Below are 22,814 nucleotides of genomic sequence, written 5' to 3' on the forward strand. Positions count from 1 at the left end.
TATCGCATCTGGCACACTGTTATTGGCAGCCATAGCATGTCTGACCATGCATTGGAAGAGGGCTTCCTTGCCTGGGAAAATGGAGTGGGTTAACGTGGTAAAGACTATAGATGTAATTGAAAGGATAATGGCAGTCCTTCATGAGCATGGAGGCAGCATGGAGATGGAATGGAGTGGGTTTTGCAGTAGGTTTATGATTATGTCCTCTACTGTGGGGGAGAGAGGTGGGATGATGAGGTCCTGATTGGGTTGAGTCTGGCCCTCTCCTGTTTGTTGAGCTTGGGAATGAAGTTTCTGTGACCGTGGAGTGGTTTGTCATCTGGGTTGGGTTGCTAAATGGTCCGCAAATATGCTCTTACTTGCCTTTTCTTTATTTGGGAGTAGATGAAGTTTCCTGCTATGAATCGAGGTTTTGGTTCCTGGGATGGGGTGAGGGAAATGATGGGTTGGGAAAGGAGGGGAGGTGTAGTTATCTGATTTATTTATGGTGTTCTTGAGTTTCTTTTCCTCCCATTTGGTGTTGTGAAAATTATAATAAAAATTGAGTTAAAAAAAAAAGAACTGTATAGTAAGTCATTTAATACTCAGTCATGTAATTGTTGTAATTATTTGTAAGAACTTGAAATAAGTCCAACTGCAACAAAAACATATCTATATAGTCTCAGAAAATGTCAATGGGTGCCGTAGAGATAGAAACTTTTGAAATGAAAAGTTTACCCTCACAAAACGTCACTGAAAGAGGGAATAACCATTAAGGTAGAAACATTCACTGTAGACCAGTACAAATCCAACCATAAGACTCAGAAGTATGAACACTCTACCATTACAAATTGCATGGAAACCTTATGATATCCAAGTCCTTTTAATTGCATCTCCTTAAGCACATGATTTGGAGATTAGAATGTTTTTCACTTAGTGTAATAGTCGCACTATCTGCCTGTATTTGAGTGCAAAATAGATCTACTCCTTGGAACTGGAGGCAGATGGTGGCGCACCACAAGTTTCGGTGCTCCATGAAAAGTGCTAGCTGTAACATAAAATACCACCTTTTGGAATGGGAAGAATTTTGTATATATCCTAGTTATTAATTATATCCGCTGATTCCCCATATTCATAAAATCCTGTATTAGATCAAGAATGTTCAGGGTTCTGGACGAACAGGGCCTGGATACAGAGCAATGGTGTATTTGTAATGCATCAACTGAAGTCCACAAGGTTTGTCTTGACTTCCACTCTGGCACAAGTGTATATGCAAGTTTGATCCTGCTTCTCTTTGGTGCCAAGCTTGACTATGCAATACTGTCCAAAAAAAGCTGCATTTGCCATTATCAAATGCTTTCTCAGTGTCCAAGAATACTGAAACATTTGACTGCAGTTTTGGTAGTGAAATAATATTTAACTTTAATAATTGTACAAAGCCTGGTTGGTCCAGACAGACTTTAGCACATGCATTTGATTAAGCAAAGTAGCATCACGATAGAAGTACTAGTTGTTTACCTTTTCACTGTGGCTTTAATGGGGTGGCTGTTGGGCCCGAGAGGGAGACAAGGTGTGACTCGTAACCTCTTGACATTCACCTCAAGTCTGCCAGCAAAGAACTCCCATCATATAGAATGGATAAGACCATTACAGCCAGGTTAGCTTCTTTCCTTACCTCCACTGTGGACCTAGATCTGTCATGTCAAAGAAGACTTCAGAGTCAAAGTCATTTGAGGTGGAGACCGAGCATTGATTTGATTTTTAGAGGTGGTACCTTTGACAGACCTTTCTTTCAGGTTTTCTTATTTGTTTCTTCACTCGATGACCAAGAGGCTACAGCTAGGACCTAGGAAAACATTACCTTTGGCCGGTTTGACGGTTCCTGAGTAGTCCAAATGCAAAGACTTCATGTACCATAAACCATAATTATTTTTAAATGGCCATTTGCAATTAACAGCAATGTTGGCCTATTGTGCGAGACCTCATGAGCGAAAGCCTACAGGCAGAGAGTAATCCTCTCTCCGCACAGATGAGGACCAAACATGAATCAACTGAGAGGGTGGACTAAATGCTGACCTGAATGGGAGCTAGTCATAAAGGTTAAACCCTGTGTATGACCTGTGCAAAGCCTGCACCATATAGGAAATCTGGTGTGCCAAGTCGGTAGACCTGCATTGTCTAAAAGGGGGCATATCTCTTACCGCCGACTAAGGCAAGTACAACAAGGGATCAAAACTCCAGCTAAAAGAGAAGTCCATCCCTAAATCCACTTGTACCAGAAAGTTTGTGTGCAAAACATTATCCCCTGCCTTTCCTCCATCATTCCTTACTCACCAGTCTTTCTGTTATTTCCAGGAAGCCTGCAACAAGGCCAGTGAGCCCCCAAGAGAAATCTTATCCTTGAGGCAGCGGCAGAAAGAGAGCTGCTGCTTGCACCTGCAGCCCAGACCGAAAGGAAGCAGATGTCTCCCCAAACCGACTCCACACTTAGACTGCTGCCCTCCATGGCAACCCGAGAATTTGTGGATCCTCGGGAGGAAGCCAGCAATCCCTTGCAGTGGCCTGGGAATCCTCTAGACCACCAGGGATAGTAAGGGGCGCTAATCTCACTAACCAAACTCGCCACAAAACCACACTGAATGGGGAAGCCAATGACCAACATAAATATTGGCAAATGCACGCCACCATCCATATTACGCAGCAAGCCCATGTGGAGAAAGTATGCCAGCTTATCCCTTTTTTTTTTTTCTTTTCACAAGTTTTCCTCATACATACATGCCAATGGGTGGGGGAAATTGGACCAGATTGGCCAGGGAGAGTGGGCCAGTCAGTACAGTGGGAGGGATATTTAAGAAGGCAACAGGAAGAACTTGCGACTTATTCCAATGAGGTCAGCAGTGGAGGTGTACTAAGAGGCCAGCAGCGGGAGGGAGGGAGGGAGGGAGGGAGGGAGGGAAGGAAGGAAGGAAGGGCAGGGGATTCTTGGATAGGGTGAGGTATTGCCTTAGGAGTGATGGTGCTTTTGTGGTGTAAGTGTGTACGGTTGTGTCGAGTCTTAGAGGGTAGTTTAAGGATTGAAAGTGAATTAACTGTTACAGAGTGTAAGAAGGGAGTTTGTGTAACTAGGAGGGTGGGGTAGTGCGAGCAGGAAGGAAGTGGGAAAGAGTGGAGTGGGAGGAGTAGTAACATCAAAAGCTGGAGGCGAGAGCTGGGGGAGTGAAACATTGGAAGGAAAAAAGTGGCAGGTGGAGTAGGCTGAAGGGTTAGACCGCAAGAGAAGGGAAGAGGTAAGCATGGGCATGAGTGAACAAGGTTAAGTCCCCCTGAATAAGTGCAAGGCCCTTCCCAAAACCCCTTGCAGCACGATCGGCTGGCTAGTGTAGGGACAGATGGGAAGTCAGAGTTTAGAAACCCGTTGTTTTAGGGAGACCATACCTAGCCTATGCCAGAAATTGGACAGCAGAGTTTACCAATTAGTAGCACTAACCCAGGGTTATGGATGTGTGGGTTAGTGAGGGAATACCACAGGAAATGAGTGATGGCCCTAGAGCCCACAAATTAAACACCCATGAACAGTCTTTGAGCCCGAGTATTTTGTGCCATCTGTGACACGGTATCACTACATATTATCCCCACCAAAAAAATTGCTGTATATATGGTCGTCTGGAATGGCCATAGGTGATATTTTTCTGTGGGGGGGGGTCATTTTTGGGATTTTTGGTTGTGGGGGTGTCTCCCGCTCAATTAAAAATAATGCAGGGTTGCAGGGGTGTCCCCTGCAAGTTCCATGCCTTAATATCGCTGCAGAAATATGGCGATATTTTTGTATGCCAATATTTTTGAGGGGATATTAACACATGGAACCCTTTGACACTAGTGACTTCTTTAATTAATCTCAGTTGGTTTGGTTGTAAGTACTGTGAAGAATCCTGCAGATCCTCATTGAAACCCTGCCTAATGTCTCCTCCCAGGTGGCATGGGGAAGGCAGACTCTTCCTGATTCCAACCCTGGTGGTGCTGTACTGCGGGAGGATCACCAGGCCCAGGGAAGTGAGGAGATTTTGTGGGATGAAGCACAGTATTTTTCCTCTAATAGAGAGACTCTTACCACTGTAACGGAAGAGGTTGGGGCATACTGTAATTTTAATGTCTCTTAACCTCCTATGGAATCTAAGGTGGTAAGCCCTAAAGTTGTAACACCAAGGCATATTATACCAAAATAATCTTTTGGTACAAATTACAATGCCCTCCTCACTACCAAAGGTATACTACAAGCAATGGTGGAAATGTTGTCTTCTCCAACTAATTTTCCTCTAACACAGGTAAAACCTACAGCCTCACTGTTAGAATTGCTAAGGGAATGAAATCTACCCTTAAAGATATTCAAGAAGTAGAAAAACCGGACTATTGATAAAGCAAACTACATGTCTCAGAATCCTATAGGGATTGAGACGAAGCAGGCAGTAGAGGCATGTAGATGTTGTAGTCAGGCAATTAAGCCCAGCAGCCTTTGCACACGTCAGGCAATTGAAACCAATGGCTCACACCTGAAGTCAATTGCCAAACCTGGGTGGCATAAAAGGCTGCAGCAAGAGAGGAGAGAAGGAAGGAGTTGGAAGACTGGCAGTAGAAGCAGTAGTAGAAGAGCACAAGGCTGGCAACTCATGAGGACGTGCGATCAGAGGACGCCGGAGCATGGAGACAGATTTCACCTGCGAGTTCTGAGAGGGTCCTGTGGTCTCTCACTCTGCATTGCTGTGGCTGCACTGAGGAAGACTTGCTGAGAGTGGTGCTTTCCACATGCGCGCTGAGTAGCGGTGATTTCAGCGCCGTTACTGTGCTGAAGGCCGAGGCCTGTAGCAGAAGTTGAGCCGAGGGACTGAGTGAAGGAGACTCAAAACTAGCATGGCTGAACCGGAGGCACCCGTGCTGCAGAAGGGTATGATGATAGTTTATTTATATATTTATAAATATATAAATGTGTGGGTCCCAAGAGTGCCCAAAGTAGCAGTAGAAGTTGGGAAAGTGAAGCAGCCTGCAACCGTAGTGTTCCTGGAACCGTCGAGTGAAGTTCAGGTTAATTCAAAGCCTCGCTGGTAACTATTACCAGCTACCCAGCTCCGAAGTAACCTGTGTAAGTTCAAAAGACAGTATAAACTGTTTGTTGTGGAAGCTCCTTTTATTAATGGAAATGTAACACGTGCACTATTAATGAGAGCTATAGTGCTTGGTTTTGTGCCATTCGGCCATAACTCCGCTTCTGCCCTTGTCAAACATGTTGGTGTTCTGAGCGATATCAATATGGAGGGAAGGAATGTACCATTGTTGTGCACTAGAAGAGAGGATATATAGGTACATGTTGGGTAAGATTTTCAAACTTATGATGCATCTTCCTGACCTGTCAACCCTAGAACTTTTTGCTTGGACTTGGTGATTATTTTCCCTTGGCATTTGTCTCCTCTCACCTAGGCTTTTACTCTTTATGGGTGACCTTTTGTATGTCTCCATAGTGTATGGTTGAAGGTATAGTTTCATACAACCTTTGGGCTTGGGCTGGGTTGCCCCTATGGGCTCCCCTGTTAATTTCTCTCATGTACTTGGATGAACTACAGTTCCCAAGTAGTACAGAGGGATTTTCATTCCCACTTTACATTTTATATAGTGGGTCAGCACACCCCACCTTATGTGGAGTGCTGGGGGATAAAATGTATCCCCTTATTTACCTGTAACATTTTCGTCACAATTGCAAGTTTGCTTGAATGGCTGGTGGCAGTGGTTTTACCTTTGACTTGTAGTAATTGTTACTTGCTGGCTGTTAATTCAGCCTTGGTAATGCACACGAGCCACCATTTTTCAAAAACAGTGGGCTCCTTTTTTTTTCACCATTTCTCATTTGCTTGTAGTTTCTGAGGTCTTCCCCTACAATTGTAGGTGGGAGCAGCCACAGTGGGAGTTTTGTCTTTGGCGGGAATCCTTTGTATTCCCTGCCAAGGATCCAGAGTGAAAAGGCAGAGAGCGAGGGAGGTGTCCAAAACTCTGCAACACTTTGTCTTTCACCTTGTCTGAAAGGAGCCTGGTCTCAATGGGGGGCGGAGGAGGGGGGGGGGGGCTTGCTGTCCTGATGTCCTGATTGAATTGCAGAAGTTGTGCTGTAGTTTCTGTTAAATACTCAAAAACCTGGAAGCTGCTGACAAGTTGCCCACTGTAGCTGACACCAAAGAGGAAGATGAAGAAAGACGGCTGTAGCGATTTCCAGCGACCAGAGCGCCTGCTGCGTAACCGGAGCCTGCTGTAAGCCTTCCTTCCAATCATCCTGGAGATCCACAAAACAGCTGTTAAGGAGAATTCTCAGAAATGTGTCAATTCCCTCTACCTTAGAGACCCCCAGCAACTTTGCTGTATTTTGAGGACTTGATTTTTTTTTTTTTTTAACCTGGAGAGAGAGAGACCCTTTTTTTCCCCACTCTGTCATGTATTTTGAGGTGATTTTTTTGTACTGTTGCTTTTGGTTGTGGAGTCTGACAAACGCCGTAGGCATCATCCTTTACATTGTGGCACACCGCACCTTTAGTGCAGTGACAGTGATGCCTCTTAGATTCCCCCAAGGTTTAAATACCTTCTGGGATAAACTGTTTCCCAGAGCAGCAAAGTAAAATTGACTTTACTTACATTTGTAACTTTCTAGACCCAGCACAGACGATCTTACAATAGGATGCTGGAGGGGTTACAATTTTTATCTTGCCATTTCCTCACTGAATGGCTGGTGGCAGTGGTTTTGTTTTTACTACCGTGGTGTGCATTTACCACAGCTCCAGTAAAGCACCCAAGGGAGCAATTTTTGTCACAATGGCCCTAGTCTTCTTTTTTGCCATTTCTTTGTGGAAAGGTCCTTCTTGAGATTTACTCTGCGCGCCAAACCAGGTTTGGTCCCTTTGTTCATTTTTCCTTTGGCGGGATTCACGAGTGAAGCCTGCGTCTGGCTCCAGGGTGTTTGGGGTAGGCAGGAACTGAGGGAGGTGCCCGAAACTCCCTGTGCATAGTCTCCTAGGAGATCCAAATGCACTCTGTGATTGGCTGGCTGACTGTCCGGCAAGGGCAGCCACCCTGCTGGGTGACTGACAGCTAGGCTGGAATGAAGGGGGAGAACTGTATAAAAGGCTAGTCTTTTGGCTTGAAAGGCAGAGTCGACCACTGGACAAAGGAACCAAAGAAGAACTTGAAGAGGATGCCTGCTGCAACTCCTGGTTCGTTGGGTTGCCCGGTGAAGCCCTGCTGCGGTGCTGAAACGCGTTTGCATCGACCGAGAAGCCCGTGCAAGAACGACTTCTCCCCTTGAGTTGGTGGGACCAATCAACTCCAAAGTAAGCCACCTGGCTATCCATCTCGAAGCTGGTTGAATTTCCAGAGTTGCTGCTGGAACCCATAGAGCCAGGGAGAGGAACACCAGTTTGTGTACGTTGCTTTTAAGTTGGCCAAGAGCTCCAGGAAGATGCTCTGGACTGCCAGGAAGCAGGACTGACTGAGCCTGAGCCCCCTCAACAGAGTGTGGGACCCCAGAAGCAAGGAAAGTCCATCTCGACAGCCAGGAACCGCAGTGTTGCTATTTGCAGTAGACACGAGGAGCTGAAACACTGAACAGCCACTGAAAGTGAAGTTTGCCGGTTTCAAGTTGCGACCGTCGCAGTGCTGAAGTCCACCGATGTCCTGACTCTTGTCCCCACGACTGAGGTGCAGGAACAGAGATCTGCAGAGCTGCACAGGAACAGGAGTCATCTGCTGCATCTTTTCTTCATTTAAAGGTACTGTACAAAGTCTAAGAGCTTACCTCTTGCTGTAGAGTTGCTTGCATCTTCCATTTCTCACAAGTCTTAACAGCTTGTGGCCCTACATTGATTCATCTTTTTCTTCAGACTTCTGAAACATTGTGCAAAGACTTTTCTACTTACCTTCAAAGAAGTGCTTCAGCCCATATCGACTCTTGCCTATTGACTTTGGCATAGCCTGTTTTAACTGAATGACTTATTGGTGGATCTAAAAGGATTTGCCTGTTTAAGAAATATTTGTGGTATCTTGCTTGCTCTAATCTTTTCCCTTTTTGCTTCCTCTGAACTAAATCTGAATGCCAACAGTAATACATTAATGTCAACGGCACCCTAGCAGTTGAAGTCACCTGTGGGTGTAGGTCTCTGCTATATGCCATCCCAAATGGGTATTTACTGATTCTGAACTGAAGAGATTGCGATTCTGAAGTATATTTGTGTAGTGTTTTACAGTGCTCCCTTCCGAAGAAGGCTTATATGACCTGACTGGTAAATAAATTAATAATTGTTTTATCAAGAAACCCTGAGTGAAGTGTCTGCTTGAATACTTGTCACCGTGAACCTCTAACTCCCCGACAGCTCACATTGACCCCTCTTGAGATGAGCCTGGCTACTCGTCCACAGTACCAACCTGTGTAGTAGTACAGACTTATACCAAAGGTTGGGTTACTACTGCCAGGAGGTCAGGGTTGTTATAGTACACCCTAAGGGTACTGCATACAATCTTGCCTAACAGCGACCCCCGACTCAGAGCCTGGTGAGATCCATTAGACACAAGAAGACCTGCATTTTGATCCACCCCACTTCATGCTGTGACCTCTCGGGGTGCAGTTCCCCAATACCTTGGGACCTCAAGCCATTGGGTGGTGCAAGGTCTTCCGAATCCAGCTGAAACTTTGGTGGCATCTTGCTGGACCTCAAGAGACAGTCCTTGAAGTCCCCTCACAGAGTCTTGGACCAGATTAGAGACGAGAATCCGACCAGCGATATTCAGTCTTCTCCTGGCTCCTGAAAAGGGCGCAAAAACAGAGCTGCATCCAGCCACGAAGAAACTCTTGCCTCAAGTCTTCCCAGTTGATTCCTGCTGGAAAATGCCTAAAAAAAAGTCCTGTCTTCTATCTTCATGACAAAGGAATCCATCTACCGGGTTTTTGGCTGCAGATACTGAAGTTTTCTGCCTGCGGCAACTCTTCTTCTGTGCTGAGGTACTGTGTTGGCTGGGGTATTTACTTACCTTAAGCCTGTGTGATTTCTGTATAGCTCTGGGGTGTTTTCTGAGAGTCCTCCCATCCAGTCACTCTTGCCCACTGCTGGAATCCTCCTAGGGTATCTTAGAGGTCCCTGGACCCCTTCTAACTCTAAAGTGAAATGCATACTTGTTTTGTACAGACTTCCTAGGGACCTCTTTTTTCTGCAACTGTACCATATCTCACACTGCCTACAGCTGGCACCTAAACCACTATGGCCTCTCTTCTGCCTCTGAGAGAACCAATGCAATAGACATTGAAGGACTGGATAAGAAAAGGATTATGCCTTCAAGTATTACACGTGTTTAAAAGTTCCTCACTTGTGAAAGAGTTGGTTGGTAACTTCCCCTCTGAGAGAGCTTTTACCCAAGTTCTTACTTACCTTGAATGTGTTCTGCCATTCTGAAAAGTAAATACCTTTTATTTTACTCACCTATGAATTGGTTATGCCTCTTTCCCAAAAGTAATGCTATTGACTTTACTTTACTATTTCTTTCAGAATATTAGTGTATATGTTTACAAACTGAGTCTTGCTTCACCTGACCTGCTGTATAGCCTGTCTAGAATAAGTCTGCCTTGGGTTTTCCTTACCTTGAATAGCTGTGTGCAATCCTAAATTAGTGTAGAATGTTATTGCTTACGTTAGTCTGTATTCCACTGATCTGAAAAGTAATCGTATATTACACCAGAAGGTCCTACTCACCTGGTATAACTGTGTGCTGTGCTGAATGTAGTTATAGGTGTATACTGTTCCGTGAATCTATGTTCCACTATTCAGAGAAGTATCCTGGTAACAGGGTTGGTTTACTAAGTGATTTCTTAACGGAGTGTCACTGCATGCCTCACAGGGTCTACTACTGTTGACTTACTGTAATCTAAAAGTAACTGATGGTTCGCCCCATGAATAGGTGTGTCCTATATTAAATGTTATGGTCTGACTCCCCTAGAAATACTGTTCGGTTTCTGACCAGGGTCTATGCTTTGGTTTGTGCACTTAAAGCATTGTGTTTTTATATTTCTGTTGTAGGAAAGTTAGAAGGTAGATGGATGTCACAACAGTTCAACTGGACGAGTATATAATTAAGAAAACATATCAATTTTATTCAAATTAAACTGTACATGAATTTGAAGAGTTTAATCCTGTTTTTAAACAGTACTTTTTAATAGAATTGATTTTTTCTTAATTATATACTTGTCCGGTTCCACTCTTGACACATCCATCTACCTTTTAACTTACCTACGTACTTTATACCCCTAAATAAAGGTAGGGATTGCACTATTCACACACTGTTCCTTGGGATTCCCACCAATTTCTAGTTTATTTGTGTTACATATAATGTGATGGTACTTATTTTCCCAAGATTCTTCTTGGCCTACTTGTATTTAAATAAACAAATAATTTGTACAATACATAGTGTTTCGGTGTTCTTTGGACCATATGTATGCTACAATTTCTTTATACTAAGAAACAGCCCTCTCTCCCTCCTACAATAAGCCTGGATGCTCTGTCTATGCTACCATATACTCGGGTGGTACAGCCTTCTACTAAGAGCAGAGTTTTTGTACTGTCTCAGTTGTATTGTTTTATTAAGCATCGACTTCAGAAAAACTGTCCTAACAGTCAAGAGTGCCCCATTGAAACATCAACAAATATGGGGGAAATTGATGGATATGGTTTATAACGACTGACCGGGATTATACTGAAGTGGGGACGGACCCTGGACAGGAACTGGGTAGGACCTGAAAACAATGGACATGCATAAGAAACATAGCAATGAGGAAGGGAGGATGATGAAGGGCAGCGGGTGAGGGGTAAGTTGTGAGTCCAAACCAGGCAGAGGGTACTGTGAGGGGTCAGAAATGAGAGCTGTACGCCAGGTTGTCATGTTTCTTTCAATTAAATGAAAATGGGTTGGAAAAATACCTCCTCCGACACTATGCTTAAGAGGAGGATCCCTACCTATAAACCAAAACTAGGGAGTATGTCTGCATCAGGATTTCAATAACTGAAAAACCATCCTTGTGTCCAAAATACCCCATCCTGACCCCCACACTACAAACAAAAATGTGTAAGGAAATCTCTTCAACTTGATACTGGCGAAGGTGTTCACAACTGAAGAAGGAATTGCTCAAACAAAAATTTTCTCCAAGGGGTAAAGCCTTGGATCCAGAGGGTGAACTCCTTCCCCCGAATACTTAAGTAGGATAACAAATAGTCTTTTTTACTAACAGTTCTTTTGTGTCTTGCCTCGATTCACAAGGTTCCTGGTTAGGCAACATGTTCTGTAAAAATCTTTAACACTGATTTCTCCTTGGTTTGGAAAACACGGGGCCTCATTCTAAGTCGACCGGTGCAGTAAAGTGCTGGTATGCATGGATACCGTCACTTTACCAGACTGGCTGACTATAGGTACCTACGGGTAAAAGCTGGACGTAAGGCAGGCGCCCTACCGGCAGATAAACCTATCATTACAAGCACTGGTATTGGCGGTGCGGGTAAGGACGGCAAATTCCCTCATGGAGCTCTATAGGGGCTCCATGAATGTGGATTTACACTGTCACTCCAGCACCCGTAATCCGGCGCCATTGCTGCCGGACCAGGTGCTGGAAACTAACATTTGCCGGTATCCTGGCGGCTCTACCGCCAGGATACCGGCAATGTTAGAATGAGTCCCGCTGTCTAACACCACTATCCTCTGTTTGGAAAACACTGTCTAACATTTCTGAAAGCTTTGCAAATTGCCTGCTATACTCCCCTGCCAGGTTTTTTTATGCAGTGCCAACTGCCTTGTGTGCTCTCTTGCCAGGTCTTCACTTGTTGTTTTCACTTGCCTGGTATCTTGTTTTGTCAAGGCTACTCGTGTTTCAATTGCCTGGTATCTTGCTTTGCCAGGGCTTCTCATACGTTTCACAGTTCCTCTCTCACCAATACTGTATTGGCCTGGTATATATGTTTGCGGTAAAGTTTGCTCAAGATGTAACCCACACTTGCACTTGCATCCATAGCTCATTGGTATTGTACTTTGCCTTTTCTGCATTCAAACAATCTTCTCCTAGTTGTAATATTACATTCAAATTGCTGTTGGCGCAGTTGCCTGGACGCCCCAGTGTCCCCACTGGCTTCGGGGTAGGCTCACCGGTCTCATCCAACGTCGCCGGTCCAGGCTTCTGGGGCGTGTTGCTTTCACTGGCTTTACACACTGGAGTGTGCAGATGTTCTGGCTTCCTTCGCGGTTCCGCAATCACTCGCCTGCTGTTGTGAGATCTACGGGTCAACGCATTCAGGTCCGGAGACCCAGGCATCAGCTGTCATTGGTGTCATTGGAACGTCCTTCCAGCATGGCGGCTTAAAGTTCCGGCATTAGCAGTCCAACTTTCTGCCCAGTCATCCCTCCGGACCAAGCCACGCCCACAACACAGGAAACCGCATATCCAGGCTCTGCTACCCTCTACAGAGTGAGGCTCCGTAGGTTCGTACTTATTTAGAATCTCTCCTTTAGCCTTTAAATACTTGGGGCGCTACCATCCGACATCTCGCGTTCTTTCTTTCAGTTTTCCTCCCTTCCCACCGCGCCTGTGCTAGGAGAGTCCTATTCCCTTGATCCTTTCTATTCACCCACGTTTACCGTGCTCCCTCATCCAACCTTAGGTAGGTGATGGAAGGGGTATTGATGATGATCTCACAAGGATTCCTGGGTTGGGTCTGCCCGTGTAACTTTCATTGGTTTCCTAGGCGGCGTGAAGGGTTACCACACAGACCCCTAGAAACTTACACTCCCAGACGCCTGCCGCGCACAGGACACGGACGCCTTCGGCTCCTTATTCTTCCGGTACATTCGTTCAGCTGTTTTCAGCTGTCCCTCTCCTGTCCATCTGGGGTTCTCCTTTCTTTTTTCATCCCCTTTTCTATTGTTCACCTTCGCCTGTCTGCAGCGCTTCATTTCCACTCGCTTCTTCCTTCAAGGCTGTTTTACTGCGAAGGAATCGCCCCCAGATAGATACCGGGTGAGTTCTCTGGGGTATTGGTCATCTCTTTGGGGGAGGGATTTTCAGAGGCCAGGCTAATCCTTTATATCCAAGTCTCACATGATTTCCAAATAGGAGGGTCTAGGAACTATTCTACAATCCGGCAAGGTGTCTGTTAATCCATATGCTCTCGCTGAAGACTGGATTCAGCGAACCCTAGCAGCTCATTTCAGGGTTTTATCCCCCAAGAGGGTTTCCCTGGGGGCCTCTCTGTTCAAGCCTCTGGGCAGGACCAGTGAGGGGTCACCAGGGCAGTTTCTGCAATTGGATCCACAGAGGTAGGTAGGTGGCCTTCTGGGTTACGACAGCTATTGTGTATTTTGTGTTGGGTTACCCTGGCAGCCACTCTGAGCCAAGCATAACAAATGCTTCATTTCAGCTCCCAGAATGGGGAACGCAGCCTCCTCGAACTGCCGAGTGCCCAGGACCTCTCTTGCAGCTCTCAGCATCTCTACGGCACTTCTGTCTCTGGCACACTGTCTCTTCCTCTGACGTGGCAGCCTTTGCTGCTCCGCCACACCGGTTTATGATCTCTGCATACGTGAGCCTTGAGACAGGAGCCCACATCTTGTTCTCCAGCACTACCTCTCAATTGTGCACTGGTCTTGTTTAAATATCCCATGCACGGGTGCTTTGGAAAAACAACTAGACTGCATGTAGTGTTTCAAGCTCTTGATACCTTGTTCAAACTCCTTCATCCCCCTTGTCTCTGTACTTGGGGGGAATTGTGGGCGTTTAAGTCCATAGATGTCATGGGACAGTTATTCTCAGTGATTTTACATAAAGCTATTTCAGAAGGAAAAGGTGTTAAGTTGGAGCTTTGTGTGTTTGCGTTATAGGTGGGTGTTTGACCAGAAAAATATGAAGAAGAGGTTTCTTTACCTCTACAAGTGGGAACAAGCAGTTGACAATATGCCATTAGGGTTTTGGGGGGTGGGGGGGGGGCTTCATCATGGAAAAAGGTCTTGGGTCTTAGAGGGTCTTCCTCATGGGAAAGGGGGGGGAGATGCTGCTTCTCGTCCAATGAAGTCATAACATTTCCTGGTGGTTCTCTCCTCCCGTGTGATCCTCCCTCATTAAGCTGCCCTCAGGATCAGGTAGTGGCTGCCGTTACCTAGCCACATGGGAGTTCACAGCTGGGAAATCAGTGATGACTCCTTTGGATTAATCACAGTACTCCTAGAGTTGAACGGGAAACAGAGGACCAGAGATGGTGAACCAAGCAACAAGTTTAAGGGACATGTAAACCCCTGAGGACTGAACTTGCACTGGGAGAGAACTGAGATTTGCAACCGAAAAAACCTAAACTCTTACAAGCAAAGAGAAGCCATTCTACTTTTGTCACTGAAGTTTTGCATTGCACTTTTCTCGATTTGGCCCAACATTTTTTAAGTCCCAATAACCTGGCTAGTGTCTGCATCATGCTGCTTTTACTCAGCTTTCTGGCTGGTGGCAGATTCCTAGGCCCCCATATCACACAAAGATGATACATTAGTCATATTGCAGCCTCTTGGGATTCATTTAAGGGTGTATTCATCTGTAAAAAGTTCCAGGACAGCAACTTGGGTTCCCCACATAGATTTCTGTATCATTACATGTTAATTGTTTATGAAACCTATGTGAATTCTGGCACAGCTATTCTGAGTTCTGTGCATATGTAACATATTTTGATTATGATGGAAATGTTAGTGGGGATTTCTTAGTGTCTTTTGGAGCTATGCAATTTGTTCCGTGAAAAGATGCAGTAACTAGGTTGATAAACGGTAAACCCAATTTTATTTCGTCCATCTCCTCCCCATCCAGTCCCTTTTTACACACACCCACTTTCTTTGATGTGCAGGAGTTTGCCGAGCAGTTCCCTCAGTATGCCACGAAGGTAAGGGGAAGAGGATGGTTTTATTGTAGAGCCCCTACAAAAAGTGTCTGATCCTTGGAATGGACTTCATATACACACAGACCTAGGTACAGACACCTTCACCTACCCCACTTCGGTTTCCTGCCTCTGTGGGGATGCAGGGGGCACCTCACTGTTGGGACTGTGATTAGAAATGGCTGCCTTTATAATTGGTATACCAGTAAGTAATCTATGAAGTACAACTTGCAATATATTGAACGTTTTTGAAGAAAGTATTAATGTGGAGAAAATACCAGAGCTAGAGTTGGTAGCAATGCTGCTAAATACTGTGTAAACATTTTAATTTGTTCCTGAAATTTGGTGACTTCATTCTCTGGTCTTGCTTTAACCCAGCAGGTCAACTAATGCGGATTTGTTTTCCCATGCGGAAAAAAGTGTAAAGTGCCCCTTTGTCCCCCAGATGTTTCACCAAAATAATGTTTATGCCTGCTATATGTGCTTAGTTTGGTACATGTAGAGCTTGCCTTGTTAATTCGAATGCCATCCTTTTTTGCTATCCTTTCGTGGCACATTTATATTAATGACATGTGAATTGCATAGGAGTTATTTTATCAACTTTAAATGTACACGTGCTACACCGCCAAGTAGGGATGTACATCAAATGGATATCCTGGGAGAATGTTTATATTTCTTACTTGTGCATTTCCCATTTCAGATATTGTGAAAGGAGAGAAAGTGAATCCTGTTTTTGATGAACCTCCAAACCCCACAAATGTAGAAGAGACCTTGCAAAGGATCAAAGAAAATGATGCTCGTCTTGTTGATGTTAATTTAAATAATATCAAGGTAAATGTTATGACATGGATTTGCGAACATGATCTTGCTTCTTCCCCCTTTGCTTAATCATTGTAAGAGCAAGTAGTTTGGTCACAGGTGAGTACCAGAACTCATGTGCTTCTATTAAAAACACATTATGTGAAGTTTTTGTGAATGGTCTTTTGACAATTCCATTTACAAAGACATTTCTTCACAAGAGTTTAGTAAGGAGCTTCTAGCTTCTCCCTTCTAGCTTTTTTAAGCCTTGCAGGGAGGACCTTATGCCATGATTTAACTTACAATCCTCCGTGATCTAAGAAGTCATAATTGTCTTAATTGGGGATTTGCACTGCAATAATTAAATCTACAGAACCATGTGGATGTTGACTGTGTTGGGCTTATGCTGCTGTCTGAATAATCATGCTAGGGATGCCTTTTCCAGAGAGCTGCACTCCGACATCACAGGGGCCCTCTTGTGCTGTTTATAGCTTAGAAGTGCATTCAGGAGTACACTTTACATCAGCAGGGCCAACTGATGTTATATGCATCATGAGTAATAGCTGGTTATTTTAGTGATGCAAGAAGACTGTATACTCCTTTCTTTTTTTTGTTTTACAAAATATGTAATCCTTGATTACATTTTTATCTTTAACATTGTCTCTGAATAATTCAACTGCACTTAAATACAAAACTATCCTACCCTGTTTAATGAGACAGACGAAAAATAAATTGGTCCATAATAAAGCGAGATTGACCTACTAGATCAGCTCACTTTTTCTTCATCTTTAGCAAAAAAGCACTGCAAGTCCCAAGGTTCCAAAACTCGGCTGAACAAGTGTCTATGAAAAAAATATTGTAACACATTGCTCAAGATTTATACTGGATTCTAAACTGGGCATATGTGAAGCTTAAAGTAAGTTTCATACTGCATGTTTGTAGCCACAGATACCCTTGCATACTTAACCAAATAAAACTATCAGCCCCCATTAAACCTGGGCTCTGCAAACCTGTATTTATTGTCTCCAGGAATGCATCTGATCTGCAAAGAGCTGCAGCTTTTCAAACACTGGCTCCCAATTTGCAGTCTATGCCCTTTGTAAATATGAACCAGTGAAAATACACGATTCCCCCCTGAAGAAACTGAAGACATCCTTTCTTCTGGTCTCTGACAACACTTAAATATGGCAGTACGTAATATGAGGTGGCGGATGACGTGCCCGGCAGAACTTAGTGCACGCATTGGTTCCCTTGATGAAATGCAGGGTAATTTCAATTTGCAAGCTAATGGAGTATAAAAAAGCCACTCCCCCTTGGTTATGCACATGTACAGAGCACATTATGTCTTACTTGCCAAGAGTACATTATCACTTATCCATAGATATCTGCTATTGCATATTTTGCGGCCTGTACGGTACACCATGCAAAGTGACATTTGGTACATTTGGGTTAACATAAGCTGAAAGCAGTAAATCTATCCGGATGCAATAAGGTTTGTCTGTCATCTGCCATCTGCCAAACTTGTTTCTGCCTGTTCGGGCAGTTTGTTGGTCGGTGTGACCGGATCATCTTCATTCTGTTCTATTTTGTATTCCTTTTATTTGTTTTTGCTTTTCTCTTTGCACAGGTGTCGCTAAACCCGATTCAGGATTATGTCCTTATTCTCATGATATACGTTTGGTGCTTAACGCCTCAGGTTCAATTAATCTTTGTACACTAGATTCTGATATCTATAAACCTAACGAAATCTTGCAACTTCTGAATATTGTAACCTCTAACCATCACAGCGTTTGCTTATGGGCAGCACTGATAAATGACAGATCTGCTATAAAGAATGCAGTTCCAATTAAGGACCTTATTACGGCTTCACATTTAGACCTCTGTTTCACACGCGGACGTTCCGAAAGTGGCACAATCATGAGCATCAGGGCTGGGAGGTGTTGCTATTATTTTTAAATACTCCCTTACATTGTCTAATTTTCAGTTTGATTTGGAAGGAGTTATCCCAAATCTATTCATGCACCCGATCCCTCTCCCCAAACGATTCCCATTTTGTACTTTATCGGCCACCCGGGCTTCTTGGTCCCCTCTTAGAAAATTTGGAGCTTAACCTTGGATCTAAAGCTCTGACATTCCAATTTACAAATTCTTGGTGATCTAAATATCTGGTGTGGTATCTCTGATAACCCAGAATGTACTAAGCTTAACGACATACTGCAGTCTCCTGATCCCTCATTATTTACAGTGTCTGTTTCTCATAACCTTAGACACTGTCTGGACCTAGTTATGTCTAGAGGGCTTATTCTATCTCATCAAGAAAACACTCCAGTCACCTGGTAGGATCACTTTGTTGTTTTTTCTATCTTAATAGACCATGTGGGCACCCTATTAGTCTTTGAACTCTTCCTTTTTCCTCTGACCTTAATGGCAGTGTCTACTATCCGACCAATATGCCCATTTTAAAGAGTTTTGCGATATGAAAGCACCATTGGAAATTAAGAAACCGGTCAAGACTAAGAATAACCCATAGTACTCGGACGCTTTAAGGAGCCTGGAACAATTGCAAGGAAAGACCTGACTCGGAACCAGAGATCCTATAGATCTCCAGGTTGAAATTTTCAGCATTGGCTAATTATAAAATCGGAATCTTAACATCAAAGTCTGTTCTTTAAAAAAAATAAATGACCTCACTAAAAATAGGTCAAAGGAACTCTTTACTACAATAAACAAACTTAATGTACCCAGTATGAGCTTCAACCAGGGTACCACCATCCCTTTGGCAAACCAATTCAATACCTTTTTTTCCAATAAAGTTAACTATCGGTTTGAGCACTGACACACAACTGTTGAATTCCCAAACTCCTATATGAAACCTAGAACCTATGGCCTTGCCTTCTCCAGCATCTCCCGATTTTACGTTTCCTCCAGTTAATGTGAATGATATTGAAACACTGATAAAAAAAATGACTATACCAGCCTACCTCGCAAAACGTTTTATGTCTGAAAGATGTTCTTGTTGCCTTTGTTAATGCCTCACTGACCCAAGGCTGTGTGACACTAGATCTAAAAAAACGTATTTGACCTCCCCGCCCCCACACTAACCAAATCCTCACTGGATCATAACATGCTCAGCAGTTATCGACCTATTGCTGGCCTGACCTAGCCGTCCACGATCCTGGAAAAAGTTGTAACAGTTTCAGAATTTTCTAAAAAGAAAAACTGAATCCTCAACACCTGTTGGTTCTCTTTTCTATCAGATCGGGTCTGGTATGGTAGATTTTTATGCATAATCTCCTCCACAAGCGAGTCCGCCTGCACTTTTTGCTGGATTTATGGATTTTTGGTTTATTCCCATGAGTGAGTGGGAACCTTTTTCCACACCCATTCTTTTACCCTAGCTTTTGGGAGACTTTAACATTTATTTTTGTAACTCTTCCTTGGGAAATACTTTCCTCCAACTTTGATGGCATCTAACTTACTACACACAGCACCTTCTGTGCAGTGTGGTTGGTCCTCCATTTTCATTTTCTGCTATTTTCATTGTGAGAACCAATGTTCCAAGGGCAGGGGGCTATTTGGTATCCTTCCTAACTTTTATAATGTGAGATCAGCACAAGCCACCTTATGTGGAGTGCTGAGTGGTTACACAGTATCCCATTTCTCACTGCTCCTGTAACTTTTTACTTAGTGATAGGCAAAGCTGAATGGTTGGTGGCAGTGGTTATATCCTAACTACATTTGTGTGTTTTGTACACCTAGGCTGTACTCGCACCCACGGTAATGCACAGAAGCACCATTGACCCAAAATGGCGGCTGTATTTATTTTTCGCCATTTCTTTTGCTTGTCCCCTCTTGGTCCTTCTGCTGTGCTGGGCGGGGCAGGAACTAGTTTGACTTCTCTTCAGCCAGAGCCTTTGTGAAGCCTGCTGATGCTCCAGAGTGTCTGGGAAACTGGGGCGGTGACACTCTGCTTTTTGTCTTCTAATGTACCTGCCTGTAACCAGTTCCAACTTGAGGGAAGGCTGGGCTGGCTGTCATGTAAGAACATCCACCACCCTGAGTTTGAATGGTGCATGAGTGCTGATTTGCTGGGTTCCTTGATAAAATACTGGGATCTTGAGGCTGAAGACAAGCTGACCCCAGGAACAGTAGGCCCATTTAAGAAGAGGATGTCCGCAGGCACTTCCAGCAGACCACAGAAGCACTCTGAGTAACCGCTGCTGTCTGATTTCCCCTTGTTCCAAGCGTCAGGAGAACTCCGGAGAGGATGACTCACCCCTTTGACTGGTAGGACCAATCGGCCTTGAGACGACCTGCATTTTGAGCCCTCCCACAACGAGCTGCAACCTTCCAGGACTGCAAACTGTCAATACGTGCAGTGTCTTCCAAAGATCGAATCCTCTTGAATCGTTGGACTCCTTCCGAACTATCAGAAGCAAGATTCCACTCCTAGTCCCTTCACCAGAGTGCTGGATCAAGAAAGCAAGGCAAATCGATCAGGCGACAACCGTTCTCCATCCGGTATCCTGAAAAGGGCACCAAAAATCACAGATCCGTGAGTAAAAACAAAGAATCCTTTGCTGAAGCCTCTTCCCTTTGCTGCCTCTGCCAGATCCACTGCAGTGTCCCCTCTCTCGTCTGCCTGACCAAGAATCCGGTGACCCAGTCTGCTGCTGCATCGTAGAGTCATTGGGCTGCAACTTTTTCACTCCTAAGGTACTGTGAGACTCGAGGTAGAACTTGCCTAGAGTCGTTGTGCTGCTCATGTGTTTCGGAGTTCGCCCAGGCCTAAAACCTGTGTGCTTTCAGGGGGCCTTCTAGAAAGTCCTTGACCCTTTTTCCACCAAAAACTGTTACTTGCAATGTTGGGTATGATTGTGGGCAGTACCCTTTGGGAGATTATACCAACCTTGTCCTCCTGGCAACAGGTAACCCAACCTTTGGTATAAATATAAGGTCTGTACTACACAGGTTGGTAGTGTAGCTGAGCAGCCAGGCGTTTCTGATGAAGGGTCAATGTGAGTAGTAGGGTTTTTTACACAGATTCACAATGACCAGTATTCAAATAAACTTCCACTTAAGGTTTCTTGATTAAACAATGATTCATTTAACAGTCAGTTATAAGCCTTCTTTAGAAGGGAGCAAAACATGCAACACTTTAAAATATACTTCAAAACACACTCTTAGTTTCTCTAATCAGATGGTACCCATTGGGGATGGCACACACACTTCCTTCACTCTCATGTGACTTAAATAGCTAGGACACTGTGGACATTGATTTATCACTGGTATATTTAGAGCAATCTTGAGTTTGGTGTAAAGGTTAGATCGGGGAATAAAACAAAGGTTAACAACATTCATGAACTGTTAAGTACTCTTTGAACCCTCCAATGCAAAGTAAATTAACCCTTTCATGGGGGAAAGGCAAAAACACAGTCCAAGGTAAGAGTCTCTCAGGGAGCCAGGACAAGCAGTGTTAGTTCAGCAAAGTCTAGGGGAGCCGGAGATCTTCTTGCAGGTAAGAAAGTCTTGCACAGTGTTTTTTTTACAAAAGTTTGTAGAAATGAAATCAAGAAGGGCAACAAGCTGGGAGGCTTGTGAGGGGCAAAGCTGTAATCAACTCTGCAAGGGGCAACGAAGACCAGTCTCAACTGAGGTAGTAAGACTACACAACAAGAGGCAAGTCCTCTTAGGTTTACAGGGTTTATAGTGATTGCCTCGGCAGCCAAACCATCAACAATCATACCCTTAAAAAAAAAAATTAACAAAAAATCCATTGAATGCATTTTCTTTTTAAACTTTTAATGGGGGGGTTCCTCAACCCCCTTTTTTTAACATTTAAAACACATTTTTCCTAAACTAAACCCTTTACCATTGATAAAAATGCATTTGTTTTTTTTTTTAATGCTTTTCTTTCAAGGGTATGGTTGTCGATGGTTTGGCTGTCGAGGCAATCACTGGATACAGTTTACAGTACCTTTTGGTTAGAAGAAAAACTGCTTCCAGCTGGCTTCGGTTCCTGTGTAGGTCTGCAGATCCTGTGTTCCTGGGCCTCCGTCATGGGGACAAGAGGGAGGACGTCTGGGGACTAGTGCACTATGAATGGAAGGTCGGCGGCAGCAATGGGCAAACTTCAGATCAACTGCACTGTGCGGTTTCAGCTCCTCCCGTCTCTCGCACCACTGCGGTCTCTCGGATACCACTATGGACTTTCCTCGCATCTGGGGTCCAGCACTATGTTGAGGCGGCTCAGGCTTGGTCCGTCCCGCTTCAAGGGAGTCAGGAGGATCTTCCTGGAGCTCGGTCTGACTTAAAGCGGTGCACTCGGTCTGGTGTTCCTCTCCCTGGCACTTCGGTTCCTACAGCAGCAATGGAAGTACAGCCAGCTCAGAGAGGATGTACAAACAAGTTCACTTTGGGGTTGATTGGTCCCACCAACCCAAGGGGAGAATAGTCAGTTGCAGGGCTTCTCTAGTTTAGGCGACTTCAGAGCTTCAGTACAGCAGCAGGGCTTCACCGGGCAAACCAACGGTCCAGCAGTTGCAACAGGCATCTCTTCCAAGTTCTTCTTCGGATTCCTTCGTCCAGCGGTCGACTCTGCCTTCCAAGCAAAAAGCCTTGCCTTTTATGCAGGTTTCTCCCATTCATTCGCAGCCTCCAAGGACAACCAGCCGCCAATCACCTATGGGTGCATTCCTATAACCAAGGGGAATAAACACGGAGTTTTGGGCACCTCCACGCTTCCTGCCCCTGCCAGACACGCTGGAGCCAGAGGCGGGCTTCACAGTGAATCCTGCCAAAGACAAAGCAAAGGAGCCAAACCTGGTTTGGCGCGCAGAGTAAATCTCGAAGGACCTTTCCAACAAGAAATGGCGAAAAAAGACTGGGCTCATTTTGACAAAATGAGCACCAAGGAGTGCTTTACTGCAGCTGCAATTGCAGCCCATGGTAGAAACACACAATGGTAGGAAAAAGTAAACCACAGCCACCAGCTATTAATTCTAGAAAGGGTAACCTAAAAATGTTACATGAGAAACTAGACAAAGGGGATACTTAGTAGCCCCTGCAGCAGCC

At 44.5% G+C, this 22,814-nt stretch overlaps 1 protein-coding gene across 2 annotated transcripts in view; it reads left to right on the forward strand.

Moving 5' to 3' along the window:
* LOC138504373 (tropomodulin-3-like) overlaps positions 1 to 22,814 on the forward strand; it is a 419,121-nt gene that overhangs the window by 260,220 nt on the left and 136,087 nt on the right. For both annotated transcript variants that reach the window (XM_069624833.1, XM_069624832.1), the window contains exon 6: positions 15,643 to 15,773. In XM_069624833.1, coding sequence (XP_069480934.1) covers positions 15,643 to 15,773 — 131 coding nt within the window. The remainder of the gene's footprint in view (positions 1 to 15,642; positions 15,774 to 22,814) is intronic.

Source organism: Ambystoma mexicanum, chromosome 11, assembly GCF_040938575.1.
Source record: "Ambystoma mexicanum isolate Mex_15411 chromosome 11, UKY_AmexF1_1, whole genome shotgun sequence".
Classification (NCBI taxonomy): Eukaryota; Metazoa; Chordata; class Amphibia; order Caudata; family Ambystomatidae; genus Ambystoma; species Ambystoma mexicanum.